General features: G+C 41.6%; 1 protein-coding gene across 5 annotated transcripts in view; it reads left to right on the top strand.

The window, feature by feature from the left end:
* Positions 1-25,250, top strand: part of UBE2F (ubiquitin conjugating enzyme E2 F (putative)) — a 168,198-nt gene that overhangs the window by 59,538 nt on the left and 83,410 nt on the right. For all 5 annotated transcript variants that reach the window (XM_069983185.1, XM_069983184.1, XM_069983182.1 and 2 more), the window contains one exon: positions 22,233-22,300. In XM_069983185.1, the coding sequence (XP_069839286.1) occupies positions 22,233-22,300 (68 nt within the window). The remainder of the gene's footprint in view (positions 1-22,232; positions 22,301-25,250) is intronic.

Raw genomic sequence — 25,250 nt, 5'->3', positions numbered from 1 at the left:
AGTCCTTGCATAACAGGAACGACATTTCATAGATGAGGAAATATAAAGAAGTCTGCTGTTGAGTGGACAAGATTTGAGGTGTACACTTTTTCCATCAGAATACTTCATGATAAATATTCTTCTTATTCTAATATTCCATAAAGCTATTGTTTCTGACCAGTAACCAGGTTCCCTTTTATTCAGGGGGGAAAAAAATCTACCAATATGCCATTTACTTTTTGTATGTAGGAGTTTAAACCTGCCTATTTCAATTGCGGTCGCTACAAAGTTCAGCTGACTGGTATCCCTTTCAACTTCCCCATACACATGAATGTTCCACATGGCTCAAAAGGTCATATGTTCTATGTAGATGGAAGGGGTATGACATGGCGAGAACAATGTCAGGCAGTTAAAATCCAACATGTCCAATCTTTCCCAACATATGTCACAAAAGACTATGGAGACTGCCAAACACTTAAGTCCATCTGGGGTCAGTGGGTATTGTTTAAAGCAGTGCTTCTCAATTCCAGTTCTCAGGCCTCACCAACAGGTCATGTTTTGAGGATTTCCCATACAAAGGACACCTGTGCTTATACCTGATGCACTGAGTATAATTATATCACCTGTGAAATACTAAGGAAATCCTCAAAACATGACCTGTTGATGAGGCCTGAGGACTGGAATTGAGAAGCCCTGGTTTAAAGTGTATGAACATGTTAACAGTGGTTAGCACTGTTATCTTGCAGCAGTAAGTTTTCTGCTTCATATCCCACAAAGGGCAACATGTGCAAGGAGTTTTTTATGTTCTCCCTGTGTTTTTGTAGGTTTCCTCGAGAGAGTTTTTAAAGTGTGGAAGGAAACCGTACTAACTGATAGGTACTTGGAAGATTGTGAGCCCTAATTAAACAGGGTCTGCAAGGGATCCAACAGTTGGAGCTCCAGATGGTCCCATTCATACCTAATATATCCTCTTTGTTTTCAGAATAGTTGTGACATTTCATAGTGTTATGGCTTCTTTTTATGAGAATAGAATATTCCTTTAAGGCTGCGTCTTTCCACTAGGGATGGTCCGAACCCGCCGAGGTTTGGGTTCGGCTGAACCCGAACGCTCTGCATCGGATTCCCGCTGCCTGCCCGCTCCGTGCAGCGGGCGGAACGCCTGGAAAACTGGGACACAGGGTATGGCTATGGCTGTATCCCAGTTTTCCAGGCGTTCCTCCCGCTGGATCCGCCCACTGCACGGAGCGGGCAGACAGCGGTAATCATTGCGGAGGGTTCGGGTTTGCACGAACCCCGTCCGAACCAGGTTCGGACCATCCCTACTTTCTAGCCTTCTTTACATCTCGTCATTGAGCAGTAAATGTTCTTAGACTTGATATCTACCTTTTATTTTCCTGGAATCGACTGTCGGAGTCATGTAGAGTTGGACAGATGTTCTCTATTGTTCTGATGTATCTTCTGCTGTTGATTGCTACAAGCCTTAAAGCATTGCTCATAGAAACATGGATACATGGTAATGACTTCCCTAGCCATGAACAGATCCTCCTCAGGAATACTTGAGCTGTCTCTGGTCCCAAGCCTCCTCTGTCTCTTGTTATTAGCACAATAGGATACAGCTTTTGTTTCCCCTGGTCTAGTAAACTTTTTGGCTGTGCAACAAAAATTACCAGCTCCTCTAAAACACTGGATGGATTTATTGGGTGTGTGGGAAAAAATTTTTTTTTTCATAGAATGGCTCTTTCTAGGATAACACAAAACACATTTTACCACAAAGTCCAAACCTGGATTAGTTCAGAAGATAAAGCCAGGATAAGTGTGTTATACAAAGGACTTCCAGAGAGATCGGTTTCTGTGGTTGTGGGGTTCTCTTTGGATACCTGTATATAATTTTTTGGAAGATCTTGTATAGTTATAACAGCTGCATTTCCAGAAGGCGTAGAAAACTCTGGAAATGCTAAATAAGACGGTAGAAAGCAAATTGGCCTCTTACTCAAACATTCCTCCACTGTGATACTCTGTTCCAATGAAAATCGTTGCATTGTTAGTAAATTATAGAGTGTTACATATTGAAAGATACCATCATGACATCTGTTCCAAGAATCTCACCTGCAACGCCTTAAGGTATTGTAGATGTAAAGCAAAGTAGACATCGTGCCTTGTACTGAGGCCAGGCCTGCAACTCAAAACTCAAAAGCCAGAAGGACGGCTCAGTGAACACGCCAGTAAATAACATATAATCTAGCCAGTCAACCATGTCTGGACAACCTCTGTCACACCAGCTGTTTCTGCACAGAATCTCATGTTCCGCTACTGATTGGGTCTTGTACAACACTTCCTATGGTATTCCACCAAGCGTCAAGAAACTTGTTGTTTGGCAGCAGTTGGAATGCCAAATGCTGCCATCCTTTGGACTATGGGTTTCCTTTATTTTCATTTAACATCATAAACTTATGGGACAGCTGTGCTGACAAGTTACATTTTCGTAAATGGGATCTAGAGGTGCCATGTGCCTTTTAACAGTTTTAGAGCTTCGGTAGGCATTTGTGCTCCATAGAAAGTGTGAACTTTGCGTTTTCAATTTGCAGCCGGGGCTTAAAACTTTTCCATACACTTTTATTTACACAGATGAGAACAACTCGATAAATGTCACTCATACCTTCTACTATCACTGTAGAACAGTCTACTATTAACGTAAACACTGTTTTAATATTCAGGTCACTAAATTAAAACCCCCAAAATAGACGTATATACGAAAAAGCATATTAAAGAAGAAAAAATAATCATGAGAAAATGTGGATTTTGAGAAATAACCTGTCTAAAAGGGACCGTACTCTGTTCAGCCTGTCAAGCTGGACACAGATATACTAGTGCAAATACACACAAAAAAAACTTTTTTGTTACGTGCTTGTGCCACATTTATTATATATTTTAGATTCTTGTGTGGTTTAATCTGAAAGGGTTGTTGCTTTGCAGGAAAGATAGGGCGGCTTGTATGCAATTCTATGTGCCAAAAGTACGGCATGACATTTTGGAGTCCAGTGAATTAATGGTTGGTTTTAATTTGGACAAGACAGTCTAGCAATGTTCCACATTTACAAACGGCTTAAGGTACAGTGATAATTCTGGTATATTTTGGTACTGTCTAGTCTAAGTTTACTCTGTCTGAGAGTCAGTTCTAGTAAATCTACCCATGTATTTAATAAAGAATACACATTGCAGACTGCAGAAAAAGGGTGAGGAGGCTGGCAGGGTCGTCCTCTTATCTGCAAAACGGGGGATCTGGCTAGTGTAGCAGAATTAGTGGGAAAAGCAAAGGACATGTAAGTGTTTAGGCAGTGTATAAAGCTGTTAACTAATGTCTGTGTTTTTTCAATCAATTTAAATCTGTTGCAGAGCTGTAAGCAACATCAGTTGCTTAAACTGTACCAAATGCTACATAGAGTAGTGTACGGTACTATGGATGCCCAGTATTGCACTGGGGAAGGTCCCATTGCACAGTACTTCTTGGGGTGATAGTTTACCCTCCAGTGCACCAAAATGGACACCCATCTGTTTCTCTAGAAACATAATGTTACTTTGTATATGGGATCTATTGGTAGTTTCAGATGCTGTAACCTGCTGAGAGATTCCCTTTAACATTGACACTCATCATAGCAAGTGGCAGCTTTGTAAACTAAGATCTGATATCATTTTATTCTCTGGTATATATTTATCTTGGGAATAGGGGCAGCGTGTTTAATATTAAGCAGTGTGGCGTCTTGTCTTTGACAAGTCCTTCACGGCTGACAGCCATGTAATGCCTTTTTCCGTGGCTGTATTTAATCTGTAATGAGTGTATCTACGGCACATGCCCACAGCTGTCAGGCGCTCCTGCCCTCTCTCATCTGGGCTCAGATCACCTCTTGTATTATCTTGTACTGAAGCATGTTGTGTCCTACAGAACTCAGAGGAAACATGTTATTGCTTTGGATTTAGTGATTTTTTTCTAAGGCAAGTTTTCTTGTCCTTCCCAGGTCACAAATATTGTTAAAGAAAATCTTTCCCAAACCGGAAGATAATACAACAAATAGGTGGAAAGTGGTTTTCACTTCATAGTACTCCAGTTTCAGATTCCCCCCCCCCCCCCCCCTTTATTTGCAAGTATCTACACTTTCTTCTATGGAGTCTTTTATTATTGAGTTCACCCATTTCTCAATTTTAGAAGGCTTGAAGGATTAGAACAACTTTCTTCCAGAAACAGTGCCACTATTGTCTCCAGTTTGGGTGGTGGTCTGCAGTTAAAGCAAATGTACTAGCAGAACATGTGGTTTATGCCTTTCACATGGATAGAATGTCGCCAGTTGGAGGTAACCCCGCCCCTTTTTGACACGGCTCCATTAGAATCAGTGGAGCCGCATCACATAGGGACGTGGGTCTCCTGCCACTTGGCAAGGGCCAGCCTGCCTACAGTGCTAAAGCCCCAACCAGTGCCTGGGAAATAAAACTGCACCGTATGTGGGAACTGGGCTGCGGTTAAAAAGAAAAAAAAAAGGAGCAGGGCACCAGCATCGTTCTATCCATGTGAAAAACTTAAAGGATGTACCATCAGGTACATCCTCTATAATCTGACCCAGGGATAGAACGGCGCAGTCACTGGGAAGCTGGTGCTGCGGTCCGTTTTCTGAACAGCAACCCGGTTCCATGTACGCCGCCGTTCTATGCACGGGTACTGGGCCGGGGCTGAAGCACTGAAGATGGGCCGGCCCGCTACCAGTGGGCGGAATTCCCCGCCCTTCTATGATGCGGCTCCATTGGTTCTAATGAAGCCGCGTCATAGGGGGAGGGAATTCCCTCCCACTGGGGGCAGCCCGGCCTAAAACGGACCGCGACACCAGCTTCCCCGTGACGGCGCTGTTCTATTCCTGGGACAGATTAAAGAGGATGTACCTGATGGTACATCCTCTTTAAAGCAAATGTACTGCTGGTACATTCGCTTTAAGCTCCATTCACTTCAATGGAACAGAGTTGCAAAACCAGTGAACGGGAGCTGAGCTGCGGTTACCATGCCTGGCCACTACCCAAACCTGTTTTAACATAAAAAAAACAATTTGAATGACCACTGTTGTTTTTAACAAATTTTGCATTTGTGGATTTTACAAGCAAATATAATATACCTCATCTTACTCCTACCAGCTCATTGAGGATCCATTCCAAGTGTCCCTAGAGGTCTATGAAAAGTGATCAGGGAACAGGTATAGGAGGGGGGAGTGGCAGAGAAACTGCAGAAAAAGCACACAAGCTTGCTGTATTAGATCTCACTTGTGTGTGTGTCAATTGACAGTTTTAGGCTCTGTTCACACTTAAAGATTACGTCAGAATTACGGCCGTTATAGAAATTATTTTGCTGTGTGAACATAGCCTTATGTTTTTAATAATGCTTTTATTTGTATAGCGCCATCTCATCCTGCAGCACTTTACATAGTTTTGCCAATAATATTGCTCATTTGTGCTTTATAATGTCCTCATTAAAGCTGTTGCCTCCTAGGGCGTTCTATAGAGCAGAACCTCCTCTTGCGTTTGTGTGCACCGGCAGAAGCCATTACAAATGTAAGGCTTTACCTACTAGCTCAGAGAACTGAAAATTTAAGACAAAGCCTGTCAAGAACAAATCTGATTGTAAAAAAGACATTCAGGTAACATAAAAGCCGGAAAAGTGCTGCTACTCATGTAGACACATGACAGCCTATCCAGTGCAGTTAGGTGGAATGACAAGTACCCTTCAAACAATAGGTTATTATCTGATGGTATAATCCCTTTAACATTTCTTTTGAACAAGCTGATTGGAATAGTGTACGTACCCTGTAATGCAGATTGCATTGTAAAGAATACATGGTTACATACTTTATTAAGCGTGTTGGTATTAGATGTTTTAGTGATTGGCAACTTTTACTATGGTGTTAACCCCTTCATGACAGCCATATGGCTATATACGTACCTGCTGCACATACCCCGTGCAGCAGGAACGTATATAAGCGTTAATGGCTGTGAAGGGTTTTTAATGTGTGCAGGGCCGTTTTAATGTGATCGGCCCTGCACACATTATAGTCACCAGACCCAGGAATGAAAGGCAGCCCTTTAAAATGCACAATGATTGCGGCGTTTAAGGTAGTCAGTGACAAGACAAGGACCTGTTACTGACTGATCGGGGTGTCCTGTCAGATCTGCAATCTCTAGATAGCTGAAATCTGTAGATGTACAGATCGCCAAAAATACTGATGAACGCTATGCTATGGCAGTATATGCAATCAGAGGATTAGTACTTATATATGCAATACAAAATGTGTTTAAAAAGAGTCTAGAAACCTATTTTTTAAAAATCCCTTATAAAATGCCTCAATAAAGATTTACCCCCTTTCCCATTATACCAATAAAAATATACATATAATCTAATATATATATATATATATATATATATATATATATATATATATATATATATATATATAATCTCACATTACATATTATAATGTGCATCATTGTCCAATCTATTAAAATGGAACAATATTGTTCACACACGGTGAACTGCGTAAGCTAAAAGTAAAAAAAAAAAAAAAAAACACCAGGATTGCTGATGTATGACAACTATTGAAGCAATAAGTGTAGTTTTAGGCATGTCTATTTGTATATTTTTTTTGGTCAGAGCCTTTTAGAAAAAAAACCTGCGATCTAGTATCTCTGGGGCAGTAAGATCAGTCATAGTGTATGTCCATAAAGAAGATCCAATGGGCCTGAAACAATCTATATCCAATTTTTTCTGTGTTCTACATTGCACATGTATCTGTTTATCTATACATACACGAGACCTGGGAACACACATGGTGCATAGTGACAGTACATAAATATTTATTGCAGATAGCCAGGGAGGCATGCAGAATTTTACCAAATATTTAAGAATGGAAGAGTGAAAGAATAACAGCAGTCCTCTCCGTGCCTTGTGTTTGTCTTGGCTTGTCACAGAGAAGTAGTCTGCGATGTCGTAAATCAGCTGTATTATCCGCGATCATCTTATTTCCTACATACGGATAAAGAATGCTAATGGTTTTCTCTCATTGGAGCGGCTTCCCAATCACAGCTAATTTGTCCTCATTAGAGAATATTAATCAAAAAAATGAATAATTGGTGGAAGGAGACCTAAGGCAAAAGGATGCAGCATCCTTCACATGGACTTATTATTTTATTTTAAAATTTAATTTTCTAGCGACTTATTAGTCGTAATAAAAATCCAGAAATTTCCAGAGCTGGATGAATCATTTTGTTTACAGTAAAGTAGTTGTTGCGTGTCCCCAATAGACAAAACAAATTAGGAACATCCAAAGTAAATCAGTGCGTGTTGCGTATACAGCATAATGGCTGGCGTGCTTCAGTGGTAGAGTGTGGTGACCTCAATGTTATCTGTAAACGGGATTCACTTACAAAAAAAGATTTAAGGAAACATTTTTTTTCTGATTGTCACAAGATGCTAGACATTACATTAGCACTATAAAAGGGTCTATTGTTATGTTTGTGGAGGTTGCATGTTTTTGCCCTTTGTATTTCTGATTTGCTTGACTTTTAGCATGCATGACCTTTACCAGAAACTTTCAGTAGAAGCTACTTACAATATAATTAGACATCCACCTAGGATGTTGGGTGAGATGGTCATGGGCTTGTCATATGGGCATGACCTTGGCCAGCTGGTCGTCATTGCCGGATGGTTTACACAGTGTCCTAATATAACAGCAGTATTTATATAACATGTAGAGATTTATCTGTATGTATGTACTTTAGCAGTACACTAGAGCTGTCGCCTCTCCTTACATCCCCCACCCTCTAATGATGACAAGACCTAGCGCATCCATGCATTAAATAGGCAACCATTCATTTTTATGACTAGCATGTAAAATTACATGTCCCTGCACCAATGATGGCTGCTTGCCGGAAGAGAACTGCTGATAGCCAGAGGATTTCATGTCACACCTGTGATCTCTGGATCTGCCTTATTCTGAAAGGGGTTGTCTTAATGACAGAACCCCTTTAAAGTAATGCTATTGATACATTATTTAAAAAAAAAATGTTCCAGAAGCCATTTTTATATGACTGGCGATTTCTGAGACCATATACACTATTATCTATAGTTTGGATGCACTCCTGCATTTTTCTCCTAGTTTTACATTTTGAAAAAAAACTGCATCCACGTTAGATGTTTGTGATGCCAATTACCTAGACAGAAGCTAAGAGAATAGTATTTGGATGGTGTATGTCAGTATATCTACAAAAATTAGAGGGGTACTTTCATTATCAAAATGTATCCCCTATCCACAGTATAGGTAATACCTAGCAGGGTAGGGTGGGTCTGACCACAGGGACCACCCACTGATCTCAAGCATAGAAGAGAAATAGCCTCCGAATGAATGGAGTAGCAGTGCATGTGTGCAGCCAGAGCTCCATCCAATCTCTATGGGGTGTCCAAACTGACGAGTTCTATGGGTAATGATGCCCATGTATAGCATCAGTCACAAGCATCCTTTTAGGAATAAATCTTAAAGCAACTCTGTACCCACAATCTGCACCCCCCCCCCAAACCGCTTGTATCTTCGGATAGCTTCTTTTAATCCAAGATCTGTCCGTTCGGCAGGTGATGCAGTTATTGTCCGAAAGAAAATACTTTTACACTTGAAGCCCGTGCCAAACGGGAGTACCTGTGCCCTAACTTTGCACAACCTCTCTGTCCCTCCTCCCCACCCTCTTCATCATTAGGAATGCTCCAGGCAGTTTCCCTCCTATTCCCCACCTGTGGCAGCCCGGCACATGGGCTGGATCGTTAAGGACCTGTGCAATTTTCAGCATGGAGAAAATGTTTCAGTGGCATTCCTTATGATGAAGAGGGTGGGGAGGAGGGGTGGTGCAAAGTTAGGGCACAGATACTCCTGTTTGGCACGGGCTTCAAGTTTAAAAGTATTTTTTTTAGGACAATAACTGCATCACCTGCCGAATGGACCCCAGGACAGATCTTGGATTAAAAGCAGCTATCCAAAGGCACAAGTGGTTGGGGGGGGGGGGTCAGGTTGGGGGTACAGAGCCGCTTTAAGTAGTAATGAGCGAACTTGATGAACGTTCAGGTAAGTTCATAAAGTTTGCTCATCACTAGTCATAAGCTTTTCGAAAGCTTTACATTACTTATTTATTAAACAGATGCCATTATAGACTGTGCCATTCCCCATAGATTGTAATTCATATGTACATGGATGCTTTTTCTAGTGTATAATTTCATCAAGGTCAACAATGTATCTTGACCCCAACATGGAACCAGTTCACTTGTAGGTTCACATGTAAATGTGCAATATATATATATATATATATATATATATATATATATATATATATATATAATGTATGTTTACTCTTCATCCTGTCAGTCAACCGCTGGGGTACCTTTACTGTATTTGCAGTAAGAATTAATTTATTGGTTATCTCTGTAGCAATACAAACCCAAGGAAGTGTCTGTACGCGGTACATGAAGTTGGCAGGACTGTATTAGTTTACTAGAATCTCTTTCAAAGCTTCAGAAGGTGCTTGGCCTCTTTTGATGTGTCTGTCACACATAAGACATTTTCTAGAAGAGTGAAGGGACATTTCAAAGGGTTTTATGCTAGCTGGAGCATATAGGAAATTTGATTTATTTATAGGCTTTTCATTCCAATAAAGCGCTGTATATAGTTGTATAATATGGACTATTGTATGGAACCTCTGTGTGTATTTTAAAGAACAATAGGAGGTAATTTATCACAAACTTACGCTAGGTTTCTGGTGTAATAAAGTCGCTGATTTTTGCACATTTGTGCTTGAATTATTGAATTTGACTAATTTACACCATGGCCCTTACTACAGTGGTGTGTTTTGTGACTCTTGCATCTTGTTTGAATTGATGCAGAAACAATAGGGATGATCAGCAAAACTACATTTATTAATTATAGGGATATTTTAAAAACAACTCCAGGCAATGTACCCTTTAATCTTAAAGGCGGTGTTCAGTAGTTAAACAAAAAAAAAAAAACTTGTCCCTGCACAGCTACGGCACAGATGCCCTTGTAATCCCCCGCTACTATCTGTTTACATGCCAGCAGAGAGGATGTGCCATGTTGGCACGTGTCATTGCTGCTGGCATGTAAACAAAGACTGCCTCATAACCATGGGCGGTGGATTTAATGGGCGATTATTATGTTTTCTGTTTATTGCATTTAACTTTTGGCCAACCTCTATTAAAATTCCTTGTCCAAGGCATAGTTTGTTTCTTCACAAACTCGCTGATTGTTAAGTAAACTACTTAAGTGGTGTGTAATATATTATAATTCTAATTTATTAAATACACTTTGAGTGTTAAAAAAAACACAAAAAAAAACACTACTCTCCTTCCTAGAGCAGAGACCACACTGGTGCCTAGAGGCACTAGCTACTTGCTGGGCGTGCTAATTCCTCCTACACCCTATGGTTGGCTTCACTCTACGTAGCATATACTTTTAAAGTGACTGTACCTCCAGGCCCAGGCTGAAGCACTGGAGGCGGACCAACCCACCCCCAGTGGTAAGAAATCCCAGCCCCTCCATGACTTGACTCCATTAGAATCAATGGAACCCTATCATAGAGGGGCTAGGGTTTCCTCCCACTAAGGGTGGGTCGGCCTGCCTCCAGTGCTTCTGCCTGGGCCTGGTGATAGTCACTTCAACACACAAGTTTTTATAGTCTGATTATATTTTCATAACATATAAAGATATTTTCCAAATTATCTATATATGTGTATGTACATATATACATTGATACCTCAATATTTTCAACATACAATGGTCCATTCTGGACCATCGTAACTTGAGACCAGACTCAACATACAATGCTACAGACAGTCAGGATCTGCGGCACATGATCAACCAATGAAACTGGCCATTTTACTGGTAAAACCCCAGTATTAGTGAAATGCCTGCACTGGCTGTCTGCCTAGTAGTGATTCTTTGAGTACAGTGTGATACTACATGTCCTGTACTGCTCTGTCCCTAGAATTTTGGTCTCAACATGCAATGGTTTCAACATACAATGGTCGTCCTGGAACCAATTAATATTGTATGTTGAGGGACCAGTGTATATGTGTATATATATATATATATATATATATATATATATATATATATATATTATTTATTTATTTATTTATTTTTTCCTAATTTAGACTTTTCTATTAGTTTGATAAATGTGCTGGTTATCCAGTATATGTGTTATCTGTACATGTTTGTGCGCATTGCGTATGTTATCATGTTTCTGAAGATCTCTTATTGAATGAAAGGGTTCACACTGTGTATATACAGATCAGAGGTATTTTATCACCAGGGAGGAGTTTTCTCTTCTATAAAACAGACAATGAATCCTTCCTCCTTTCTGACGTATTCAGTGCTAGACGGCTATTATGACGGCCATACAATGGCATGTGGAGAAATTGCACCCTGCTTTTCAAATGACTGATCTCGCTGACTGTTCCTGATTGATGATCACAAAGGTATGACTGCTGTAGGTGTACGCATGATTCACCCTATGCAATATAGGTTTATATAAAACCTTCTATTGCTCACAGCGCAGGTTTGATTGAGCGTGATGACATTTTGATGAAAACAGCTGGATCTGGAAGTTAGGTAAAAGTGTTGTCTGTTCTAGACAAACCCTCTGCATATGCCTCATTGGGATTTGTATATTTGACAGGGGTGGTTCCTGCATAGAAACCCCCCACCCTAGTCAGCTGTCAAGGAGATTACTGTCACAGTGTTGAATTTGTGGGATACGTTTACTAAAGCGGTCTAATCCTTAGTGTAAACCTAATGTCCTTTTATGGTGCGTTCACACCTACAGGATCTGCAGCTTATTTTCTGCAGCAGATTTCATTTAAATAACTGAACACAGCATCATATCTGCTGCAGATCTGCTGCAGATCCTGTAGGTGTGAACACACCCTTAAAGTGTAATTGTCATTTAAATGTATTTTGCAGGAATCAATAGTACATGCGATTTTAATAAACTTTGTAAAAAGTTTTATTAGGCAAATAAGCATCCTTTTGTACTCAAAAAGCAGTTTCCCAGCTTTTTGCATTATAAGGCAAAGCCGTCTTCATTACAGAGAAGCAAAGTAAAAACGGGTTTGCTGTGTCCATTATATCCTATGGAGGGGGGTGGGTGAGCAGGGGAAGCAGCCCAGCACTTTGCAGGTTTTTTGGGCACATAAAACAAAGGTCGGTGCTTATCTGGGAGCTTGGTGAGAGATAATTGCAGGCTGTAGTGTTTTCCAGGGCTGCCTTTTCTACTCTCCATGCTCACTCACCCCACTCCATAGAGGATAATAGACACAGAAATCATGCTTCTTCTAAAGTGTGTGTGTTTTGGGGGAAGGAGGTAGGAAAACAGCTTTTTGAGTACAGAAGGAAACTTTTGCTTTAAACAAACCATGTATAAATCTCTTTTGCAGCCCGTGGCACGTACCAGCCGTGGCTGCAGCAGAAGGTTTATACCCTAGAAAAATAAGTTCTAATCGGCTGTCGCATGACAGGCGGGTAGACATTTGGGCTGCTCCCAGCCCATGTGAGGTCACTGCTCTCTACCGGTGAGCATGCTCAGAGGAGGATGATCAATAGGCAGAGAGGCTCGTTACTGGCCTTTTTCCCTGTCAATCATACTGCCCGCACCCAGTGGGAGGAACCTTTCCCCTCTAACACGGCTCCAATAATTCTAATGTTTCCCGCCTCCAGTGCTTCAGCTACAGTACAGCGCCGTATGCGGGAACCAATTTCTCCAATTTCGGCGTTTGCATAGGGCAGGGACTGTCGACTAATTGTGCCCTCCTTCAGTTAGGGTATATCCTGCTGTAATGAACCCTGCATCGGTGCCCACTGTAAATATTCCCAACAAGTTTTCTTGCAGGGAGACGTAAATGATGAGGAGAGAGATTGTCAAACGTAGTTCAAAGAAAAGGTAAAGTAGTTGACTATAGAAGCCAATCGGAGAAATTGAAACCCAGGAAGATTTAAGAAGCTTAGAGCGGTACAGAACTTTTCATTATACACGGATTAAAGGGGTTTTCTGGATTCTAGTAATAAGGCTTAAAATATAAAAATAATGCACTTTGTAATATTGTCACATTGATTCTGCTGTGCTCCCATGCCGCCGCTCTCGGCAGCTTCCTAGTCATCTTTCCTTTGCAATCAGCACATTGAATGATCTCCAGACAATGCATGACATCAGCATGGACAGAATTTTATTGTGACAGACGCATTTAGCCATGATGGGCAACCTATTTATTTCAAAGCAAATGAGCTGGATACCAGTGAGCAACAGTTTCTATGAATTCAGCAGGATTTGTGAATTTATTAAGTTTTATTTTCAACATATAAGCCCTTCCTACTCCATTATTACATTAGAAGGCTATGTCCCCACTTCAGGAACGTTTGTGTGTGTGTGGGGGGGGGGGAGGAGGAGGGTAAGGCTTTCTTGTTAAATAAGCAGCCGCTAATAATTTTAATCTTTATTTGCAGCTGTCTATTAAACGAGACTGTCGCGTTTCCACGATATGTATGAACATAGCCTAAAAATATCATCTGCAGCTGTCCATAACAGCATTACAAAAGGAAAGCAAGAAGTCTGATAGAAGGGGCTATAACTATAGGATCAGACTACATAGAATTTGTTTGTAGTCTGTAACCATGGAGACCTAAAGGTCTGTATAAAAAAAGTAGATGCATATTGGTAAGATATTTATAATAAGACTACAGTGGTAACTTGGTTCTCGAACTGCTCGGTACTCAAACTGTATTTTCAAGAAAAGTTTGCTTTGGTTCTCAAACTCTTGCTCGGTTCTCAAACACTTTTTGGGCCCCCAATCTTGAGGTACTCGGTATCTGAACGTTTTTGCGAGCGTGGATGGTCGGTTGTACCTGGTGAGTTTAGCACTAGTGAGGCTTCATATACAGTACAGTTCTGTATAAGACTACTGCAGTGCATATACAGTACAGTAGTAGTACAGTCAGTGCACCACCAGCTCCCATCCTGTACAGTGCTGGGATGGGGGGGGGGACGACTCTATACAGTAAGGGCCCTATTCCACAGTAACGATAATCGGCCGGATCGGCCCCATTTGGCCCGATTCGGCCGATTATCGTTCGGTGAAATAGAGCGATCAGCCGATGATCGTGTCATCGGCTGATCGTTCATTTAGGGTCAGACCTAAAATCATCGTTCAACCGTAGCGATGCGTGGCGGGCGATATGAGAAGCAGCAGCATCATACATTACCTGTCCAGGCTTCTTCTCCGCGCTGTCTTCATCCCCGGGTCCCGCTCGCTCTATCTTCAGGAGAAGATAGAGGGCGCGGGACTCGGGGATGAAGACAGCGCGGAGAAGAAGACCTGACAGGCAATGTATGATGCTGCAAGGACATTGGTAACAATGTCCTTGCAGCCCTCGCTCAACGATCATCGGCCGTTTACATTGTTGATCGGGCCCTCCTCGGCCTGTGGAATAGGACCCTAAAGGATGAGTGAGGAGTTGGTGACTACTGTACTATAATTGCTGGTTTTGTTGAATGTTTCTTGTGTATGATGTACTGTACAGTATAGTGCTGTTCTGTACTGTAGGGATTATATTGGGCATTTTTCAAAGTAATATATGGGTACTATGGCGAATTATTGGTTGGTGCTGGAACCAATTAACCCCTTCTGGACCGGGCTGATTTTCGTTTCGATTTTTTCCTCCTTGTGCTTAAAAGGCCATAGCACTTGAATTTTTACACCAGGGGCCCAGATGAGCCCTTATTTTTTTGCGTCACTAATTGTACTTTGCAATGACAGGCAAAATTTTTGCATAAAATATGCTGCGAAACCAGAATAAAATTAGATGTGCGGTGAAATTGAAAAAAAAAGACGAAATACTTTTTCTTTGGGGTGGAGGGGCTTTGTTTTTACGCCGTGTGTCCTATGGAAAAACTGACATGTTATGTCCCTCAAGTCGGTACGATTAGAACGATATGCTTGCATAACTTTTATATTAATTGATGGTTCGTAAAAAATAAAACCTTTTACAGAAAATAAACGTTCCTTAAATTCGCTCTATTCCCATGGTTATAGCGCTTTTATCCTTTGGTCTATGGGGCTGTGTGAGGTGTCTTTTTTTTTTTTTTTTTTTTTTTTTTTTTTAGCGACATGATCTGTACTTTCTATCGTTACCTTGATTGCGCATATGCAACTTTTTGATTGCTTATTATTACAATTTTTCTGAATTTGATGCGACCAAAAATGCTCAATTTTGCACTTTGGAATGGTTTTGCGCTTACGCCGTTTACGGTAAGGGATCATGAATTAAATAAATTAATATTTTGGGAGATTACGCACGCGGCGTTACCAAACATGTTTGTTTGTTTGTTTGTTTGTTTGTTTTATTTTTATTTATAAAATGGGAAAAGGGTGGTGATTCAAACTTTTATTAGGGGAGGTTTTGTTTTTTTTATTAATAAAAACACAATTCTTTTTTTTTTACATACAGTAATTAGAAGCCCCCTGGGGGAATTCCATATACATAACACTGATCTCCCATTGAGATCAATGCTGTGTATATAATAGAGCAGTAATCCATCAGATCGGTGCTCTATTATAATGGTCTGCAGCAGACCATCTACATAGATTGCCGAGCCGGGATCAGCGTCATTCCGACGCTGAGCCCCGGCCGGCTCATTAGAACGGATCTTCCCTCCGCGATCGCATCGCAGGGGGGGGGGGATCCCCCACTAGACACCAGGGACAGGGGGCACAGATACTATACAAATGCAGCTGTCAGCTTTGACAGCTGCATTTGAACAGTTAATTAGCCGGCCGCGGCGGCTAATACCCGCGGTCCCTGGCTGCACATAGCAACCAGGGACTGCAGGCTGTAGAGAGGACTCACGCCAGGAGCCCTCTCTGATCCCCCTTAATGGCCGCATGACAGGTATACCAGTCATGCGTTTTTAAGGGGTTAAACACATTTACATTATTTCCTATAGAAAGACACTGCCTGGTTCTCAAACTGCCTTCCGGAACCAATTAAGTTCGAGAACTGAGGTACCACTGTATTTACAAAGTTGAATTTGTTTTCAGGACAAAAGGGGTCTTCTTTTAAACGTTTTATTTTAGTTTAGTTGCTCCGTCCAACTGGTTAGTATTATATATTTTGTAAGTTTGTAAATTGCATTATATATATTTTGTCTTCTTATATAAATGTGCTTAGGCAGGTTGTAAATAAAAAAATAAATATAGCTATACTTACCTTCTCCTTTCCCCCCACCAAAGGCGCTGTTATTGAGTCCTGATGCTTAGCACTTCCTGTGTTCAAGGTCGGCTGTGTTCAACTATTTTCCCGGTCTGCAATGATGCTGTGATGCTGTAGCTCTGTAGATTCCCATTCCCTTATGTTTTTCTGGTGCATTGTCTAGCAGACAGTGCTATTCATGCTGCTGTAAAGAAGCTGAAATCTCACATCTTAACAAAGATACCATCAATATAAAGCAAGACAACAGTTACTTGTTCTTTTGATGTCCTTTCTATGATTGGTGCTCCTGTCAGTCAATCTTTTACAATTGTAGTTATATAAGCGAGTTACTTTTTGAATAATGTAAATTATAACTTGCATTGTACAATGTATAGAACTGGAAACAGAAAAACAAATTGCAGGAATAAGGAAAATTTAGTTTTTGAATAAAACGAAGTCTATCATCTCTATTTCTTGTTCATGTCATTGCCAACTAGTTAGTGCTGGTACTTAGATGGATGTGACTGCATGATTACTAACCTAGGACACCTAGATGGCCCTATTGAAATAAAAGCCTGAAATAAGGATGTGAAGATGCAATATAGCTCTCCTCCAGAAGGAAGATAAATGTGTTCTCTTTAGTACAAAATATAGGCTGCTTCCCTGTAAATCAGTGTCTGACCATTTTAAAAGGGTTTTCCCTGGAACTATTATCCTAAAGACTCCGCTCTAGTGATATATCTGCAGGGATATATTCTAAGAGTAGTGCCATGTTTGACATATTTTACAGGGACATCAAACGTTGTTGGTCAGATAGCTGACAGTATCTGTCCTCACAGTCAATTAAGAAAATGTTCAGCAGCACTAGAAAAACATATATGTGCGGGTGCACGTCTCACCAAACCGGACCCAGGTTCGTATAGAATATCCAAAGAGAAGATGGAGACCGCACTTCCAAAAAAGAGTTCACACTTTATTCACACCAGATGCAACGTTTCGGCTCAATGTGTAGCCTTTCTCAAGCAGTGATTGATTCACTGCTTGAGAAAGGCTACACATTGAGCCGAAACGTTGCATCTGGTGTGAATAAAGTGTGAACTCTTTTTTGGAAGTGCGGTCTCCATCTTCTCTTTGGATGTCCTCACAGTCAGTCAGTGGGGCCATGATGTCATAGGAACAGGAAGATACAGGAGACCAGCGGCATACAGGGAGTGCCGAATGGTACTTTATTATGGATTATTATGTTTGCAGTTCCCCCCACTGCCCAGCTTTTTTTTTCTTTCCTCGCCTGGAAACCCCTTTAAGGGTACTATTACATGAAGCGATTTTTCAGCGATTAATGATAAACTATCTCAAGCGGCCGCTATTGCGAGTTACCTGAAAAGGTTCGCCAAATTACACGAAACGATGATCGTTACTTATGTTTATTCTTGCAGTTGTCTTGTCGTTGCTATTGCATCTGCCACCACTGCGAACTACCAAACACCGTCTTATTCCATGTGAACGATTTGCGAACGATCAACGATAAAAACGTTAGTCGTTTAATCATTGTCTGCTAATACACTAAACGATTATCGTTCAAATCCAAACGATCTGACGATTTTTCGAATGATAATTGTTCTGTGTCATAAGGCCTTAAGTCTCTTTTGCTCCCATTTTCATCATATTAGTAACCAGCTATTGACAATAGCCTTTTGTTAGAAGTATTCATAAGTTGATCTTCTAATGCTGGGTTTACACGTAGCGATAATTGGCCGGATCATGGGATTAACGATTTTGAAAGAACAATGTTTTTTCCATAACGATCACCGTTTAGATGGAACGATATATCGTATGGAAAAATCGTTTTGCGGTCGCTTAAAGCGGCATATCAGCAGGTTCTGCCGAGAGAACCTGCTGATATGCCGCAAGAGCCGTTTTACCTGAGAAGGTGATAGCTGTTAGAACCGCTTCTCTGCGCCGCCACAATCTTCATAAAATCGCTAATTGCCCCTATGCAAATTAGGGGCTGAAGACCATTTGGGGATGGCCTGGGTCCGGGAGCATCACTCCGTCCCGCCCAGTCCACCCCCTCCAAGTCCATTGGAGCCTGCATAGCCTCCTCCCGTCCGGCCCAGTCTGCCCCATCTGTCCCGTACCCTCGCCCCCTCCCCTGAAGTCTAGCTCACATAGGGAGCATCTCTCCATGCTGCTCAGCCTGCCCCGTCCCATACCGTATCTCAGCGTTCTTCCTATATGCAAACTATAGCAGTTAGCAACATACTTTCCTGGGCTCCTGATCGGCATTCATGTGCCAGAAGAGTGTCGCCGCACTGTCCTGGGCTGCGAGCAGGCTGTCAGCTCAGCGGCATGGGAGGGGGCGGGCCGAGCTGGTGGGACAGTGCAGGGGACACTCTTCTGGCACATGAATGCCATTCAGGAGCCTAGGAAAGTATGCTCCTCACTGCTATAGTTTGCATATAGCAAGAACGCGATCGGCGCTGGGAGCCTGGGCTGAGCTTTACCATCCAGCTCAAACCAGGCTCCCTGCGCCGATCACACTGCTGCTATATGCCTCCTGTCCTGGGCTCCTGAATGGCTGGGCATCGTCAGCAAGGGAGGGGGCGGACTGAGCAGCATGGGGAGATGCTGCCTGTGTGAGCTAGACTGCAGCGGGGGTACGGGACAGAGGGGGGCGGACTGGGCCGGACGGGAGGAGGCTATGCAGGCTCAAATGGACTTGGAGGGGATGGGGGGAGGGCGGCACAGGAGGGGGTGGACTTGGCGGGACGGAGTGATGCACCCGGATCCAGGCCATCCCCAAATGGTCTTCGGCCCATAATTTGCATAGGGGCAATTAGCGATTTTTATGAAGATTGCGGCGGCGCAGAGGAGCGGTTCTAACGGCTGTCACCTTCTCAGGTAAAACGGCTCTTGCGGCATACCAGCAGGTTCTCTCGGCAGAACCTGCTGATATGCCGCTTGAACGACTGTTTACATGGAACGATCTGCAAATTTTTTGTGAATGACCAACAACGATTTGAGAACATGTTCACAGATCAAAATGAACGATTTGTCGCTCCTCAATTGATCGTTCGCTGTGTTTACACGTACGATTATCGTTCGAATTCGATCGTTATTGTGCAAATTCGAACGATAATCGTTCCGTGTAAACGCAGCATAAGGCAGTGCTTCTCAATTCCAGTCCTCAGGCCTCACCAACAGGTCATGTTTTGAGGATATCCCATACAAAGGACACCTGTGCTAATACCTGATGCACTGAGTATAATTATATCACCTGTGAAATACTAAGGAGATCCTCAAAACATGACCTGTTGGTGAGGCCCGAGGACTGGAATTGAAAAGCACTGCTCTAAGGAAACCTTGAATGATTAGAATCTGTGAAGGAACACATCAGCACCCCTACAGGAGAAATGAAGAATTTCACAGGGCAAAGTGAAATTGTTAGACGGGCTGTGTATTAATCACCAGTTCTATTCCCTAACCAGTTAAGAAATAGCATCTCTCCAAATAACCGCACCCCTGAGGGTCTGGAGAAAGTAAACCATTAATGTGATCAAATTTTGTAATCTTGCTGTTATTATTCACAATAGCGCTTACATTAATTTTACCCTGGTACAATGTGTTCTGTCTGATTTTCTGTGGAATACTATGGCCGTAGCTTTATTTTCTGGGACATCAGTTGGCTCTTAGCTGGGAACTGAACTTGTCTTTTGCATCTATTTTCCATGCAGGCTTTTTTTTCGTGTTGGTTTTGTCTAGCGCCCGGCTGCATGGTTCTCTCCTCCCCTGTGTCCTGGAGATGCTCAGTTGGCTGTGAATGATGTGTCCCAACACAAAGCCAGTGGGCATGTTAATGAGCTGATCACTTTATAGAGAACACGCTGTTGCACTTTTCCATATCTTTGTTGGGATATTAACTTCTCCTCCTGTTCTCCACAAAGCAGGGGCTTAGCTGACAAGAGCAGGAGCTCCTTTCATCCAGAGCTCTCTTTCATTGACCCTGCTGCTTGCTTATTATGTCTCTGTGTTAAATATTAATGAGGTTTAAGAAGCCTCTCTGGTAAGAGTTATGGGGTAGTAAGGTGTTATACAGATATTACACTACATGAATTTTGATGCAGGTCTTGTTTAGCAGATGGCTTCATAGCGTTCCTCTCCACCAGCTCTATATAACATAATTTTGTTTTCCTAAATACAATCTGCTCCTGATATAATATGCAGATGTTCTGGTGAAGATCTTTCACCCACCTGTGTATAAAACTATGAGATGTAATTATATGTGTGTGCAGACATACTCATGGATACACAGTGTTTCAGTGGTAAGCATCAGGGCCATTGGTTCATATCCTGCCAGATCCACCATCTGTTTATTTTCTATGAGTTTGCATTGACGTTTTCCAGTGTCTTGCTTATCATTTTAATGTATGAACAATCATTTGTGAAGATTGTACTGTAATGTTTGTTTCTAGGCCCCATTCATCACGTTTTGCCAATATATTGCCAGTATACCTAGATATCAGCAGAAAGCTGCACTGGTTTATACCGCATGCATTATCACAGTTTAAGGCCGAGTTTACACTGTGCATGACAACAGCCGTTCTGTGTCGGTGAAGTTCATCTCGGCCAGTACTGGCTGGATGAACGTAATTTCTTTTTAATTGGGATGCGGACGCATTCGGGTGTGCCTGCGTTCCAGTTACAAATAGCAGACAATGTAAAGGGACGGCCGGAGCCGTACTTTACATTGTCTGCTCTGTAAGTCTTGTGTGGCAGCTATTCAATGAACATGTCAGTTTTCGGTGTGACCGCATGGAATCCCAGCTGGAGTGTATACTATGTGTACACGCTCTGTATCGACTGCAGGAATGTTCTTTACTTAACATTGACTTCCGCGCACTGTTGGGTTTGCCCGCAAGTCAATTAACAATTCACTTAAATGTAATGTGCGGCTGCCACCGCACATTACATTGTGTGAACAGCTGTTATTTCCGGACTCTCTTCACTGAACAGTATCTGAAAATAATAAGCAGGTACGTTGTTTTAACGCCCATTCTGGTTCAATAGTTTTTGAGTTTTTCACAAAATGTTTAAACAACTAAATTACAACAAAAATACAGCAAAAATTAAGTGTTGACTTCAGTGCAATGCCGCCTCTGCAGTAAAGAACGGACGCTGATTCCATTACAATCAGCGTCCGTTCTTTACTGAAATATTATGTTGTGTGAACATAGCCTATTGGTGGTCAGTGGTAATGTGCCATGGGATCGTCACATGGAATTGCCCTGTGGTGGCCCTCCTAAGATACTGACTGAGTGGGCAAATGCCGACCGCAAGCCCAGAAGTGCCGCACAGAAGGACTAGGTCATTCAGAATAGAGCATGGAAAGTAAATATATGGATTTCTTCTTTTTTTACAGCAGCCTGAGCCCAATTCATTTTATATTCCTTGGTACACCGCTTTAACAGAAACCCAGTATGGGAATTCATCATACATTCTGTGTTCTATAGGAGTAAAGGCATCTGTTATGTACATACATGCAGCTCCTTCTGCTTTAGCATCAGACCAGCTTACGTATGGCTCATCAAATCGAAAACGTCTGCTCCCGATGCTAGATTTGACTTGCAGAATGGTGCACATGCTAAGCCAAGTGATATATAAATATACATACGTACATATATATTTTTCCCGTTTGGATGCACAGATTAATTGAAGCGGCAGTCATTGATGCTGCTCACTGGTTAATTACTTATGAGTGGAACATAAAGCGAGCAGAGTTCTCCATGATGTGCTGCGCTTCTTGTGCACACACATTAGAGAAATGCACATATTAGGCAGGGTTATATGGGTGAATGCTCGCTTTCTGACCCATTTACTCTAGGCAGTGGAGCTCCGCATACCCATTAAAGCCTGTTTATTCTGCTTTTACAGATGAGAGCTATTACCAAGGTGGGAAATTCCAGTTTGAAATTGAGGTCCCAGAAGCATACAACATGGTGGTAAGTTAGTTCACATTTATCGCTCTTATATACTAGAATAGAGAATTCTGCTCCCTAGAGTGTGATGCCAACTCGTTTCTGTTCCCACAGTTATTCTAGTAGTGAGCACCGTGCCCCTCTGCTGCTCAACCTTGTGGGCACTGGAAAGGTTAGAGAAACAAATCACAAATAGAAAAGACCATGGAACTCTGCATGCCAATAATACTTTGGGAATTAGATAATCAGAGCTATTTGTAGATGTACAAAGTGTTTCAGAATAGAAGGATGTGATTGCAACACCGAAAACATTGTTGATACTGTAATAGTTTTCTTTCCTATTGAGAGCTGCACCAATATTATTTTTACATTTTATTATAGTTATTGACAGCGCAAATTGTTTCCAAAAATCTTGTTTCCACCAATCCCAACCTTTTGATGAAATATGCTAGAAAGATATTTTTGTTGATAATGGTTACTTGTTCCGTAGCATGAAGATTGCTGCTAGGAGCTTTGTTCAATTACTGAAGGGATTGCGTATATAATAAATAAATATATATAATATTTATTTATTACATTGTGTAATTATGTATATGTCCCAGGATCTCTGCTCCTAAAGTGCAAAATGTTGTCTGGAGAGACAAATTTACCTAGGATGGGAAATAGTTTGTTCTAGTTTTCTTGCCTAATGTAAAAAATTTAGTATTGCTATGTATCATTTATATGATGGGGAGAAGTTAGCTGTGTAAGCCAACCATACTGCAAAGATAAAAACATAGAAAAGATGATCTATATGGAATATATAGGACTATAATACAGCAGTTGAGCCAGATGAAATGCAGACCATTATCCGGATTCTGGCAAAGTACAGTATACAGCACCTCTGCAACTAACTTGATTTGAGGACATACACTATATGGTCAGCAGGATTGGGTCCTGCCTCTTAATTTTAAAATGTGGGTGTTTATATTCCAGTTTCACATTGAGCTTACAGAACCATACAACTTGGTGGTGTATAAAGTCCAGGCCCTAGCAATACAGTCTGTGAAAGGATGGGTCCTTTTAACCTCTTAATGACTGAGCCAATTTTCGTTTTTGCGTTTTAGTTTTTTCCTTCTTGTGTTTAAAAGGCCATAGCACTTGCATTTTTCTACCTAGAAACCAACATGAGCCATTATTTTTTTGCGTCATAAATTGAACTTTGCAATAACAGGCTGAATTTTTGCATAAAGTACACTGCGAAACCAGCAAAAAATTCAATGTGTGGTGAAATTGAACAAAAAACTATTTTTTTTTTATTTAGGGTGTTTTTGTTTTTCACCATTCGCCCTGGGGTAAAACTGACTTGTTATGCATGTTCCTCAAGTCGTTATGATTACAACGACATGTAACATGTAACATTTTATTGTATCTGATGGCCTGTAAAAAATTCAAACCATTGTTAACAAATATATGTTCCCTAAAATCGCTCCATTCCCAGGCTTATAGCGCTTTTATCCTTTGGTCTATGGGGCTGTGTGAGGTGTCATTTTTTGCCCCATGATGTTTACTTTCTATCGATACCTTGATTGCGCATATACAACTTTTTGATCGCTTTTCATTACATTTTTCTGGATTTGATGCAACCAAAAATGCACAATTTTGCACTTTGGAATTTTTTTTTGCGCTTGCGCTGTTTACCGTGCGAAATCAGGACTGTGATTAATAGTTTGGGCGATTACGCACGCGGCAATAGCAAACATGTTTATTATTTATTTTCTTTTATTTAAAACCTGGGAAAAGGGGGGTGATTCAGACTTTTATTAGGGGAGGGGGCTTTTTTACTAATAACACTAACACTAATTTTTTTTTTTTTTTTTACACTTACACTAGAAGCCCCCCTGGGGGACTTCTAGTATAAGTATACTGATCTCTCATTGAGATCTTTGCTGTATAGTTATACAGCAAAGATCAATGAGATCGGCACTCGGATTCTTTCGGCTGCTGCATTCGGATTCTTTCGGCTGCTGCCGAGCCACGATCAGCGCCATTTAGTCGGAGACCCTGGCCGGAGCAGGATGTGTGGATCGCTCCTCCAGGACAACGTCCCGGAGGAGCGATCTCACCCACTAGACTCCAGGGAAGTGCTGCATCCGGTAATCGGATGCAGCTGTCATCTTTGACAGCTGCATCTGATTATTGTATTAGCTGGCACGGCGTTCGGAGTGCCCGCTAATACCCGCAGTCCCGGGCTACACGCGGCTCTGAAAACCTCTTGTGGGCGCATGACATACAGGTATGTCATGCGTCCTTAAGAGGTTAAAGAACTCATTAAATTCCAGTAAGTGGCCGATATCTGAGATGTTCACCCAGCCAATACTGTGTTATCTGCAGGATGGACATTAATTTATTTAAATTGAAACGCGGGCACATTCGGGTGTGCCCACTTTCCAATTAGCCATAGAGCACAATGTAAAATACGTCCGGGAGCTGTACTTTACACTGTGAGCACAGGCTATCTTGTACGGCCGCTGTTCACTAAATAGTGGCCGTACAAAATAGACCTGTCTGTTATTCTGTGTGGCCACAGAGAACAACGGCCAGTAGTGTATACAGCGTGTATACACTACGCCCGTTGTTCAATACACTCTAATGTAATTGCACACTGTCAATAAACAGAAGCCTGCAATAACAGCCGTTGTTTATTGTAAAAATACAGTGTGTGTTTGTGTGTGTGTGTGCGAATATGGCCTAGTACTGTAAGAGAAGGCCACAGATGCAGTTTCTATAATTCATGCCAGATGTTTTATTTAAAAGTGAAGGTATTTAGTAACCAAGCCAAGTCAGCCACGAAATGGCGACCATAGACGGATACAGATGAGGATGCAGGATGCTGATGGACGCTATGGTCCACACCTATCAAAAGGAGTAAGATGGAAACTGGTGTAAACTTCCCACAGCAACCAATCACAGCTCAGCTTTCATTTGTGATTGT

Source organism: Dendropsophus ebraccatus, chromosome 9, assembly GCF_027789765.1.
Source record: "Dendropsophus ebraccatus isolate aDenEbr1 chromosome 9, aDenEbr1.pat, whole genome shotgun sequence".
In the NCBI taxonomy this organism is placed as follows: Eukaryota; Metazoa; Chordata; class Amphibia; order Anura; family Hylidae; genus Dendropsophus; species Dendropsophus ebraccatus.
Note: the sequence above shows the minus strand (reverse complement) of the source record. Positions and strands in the feature narration are given on the sequence as shown.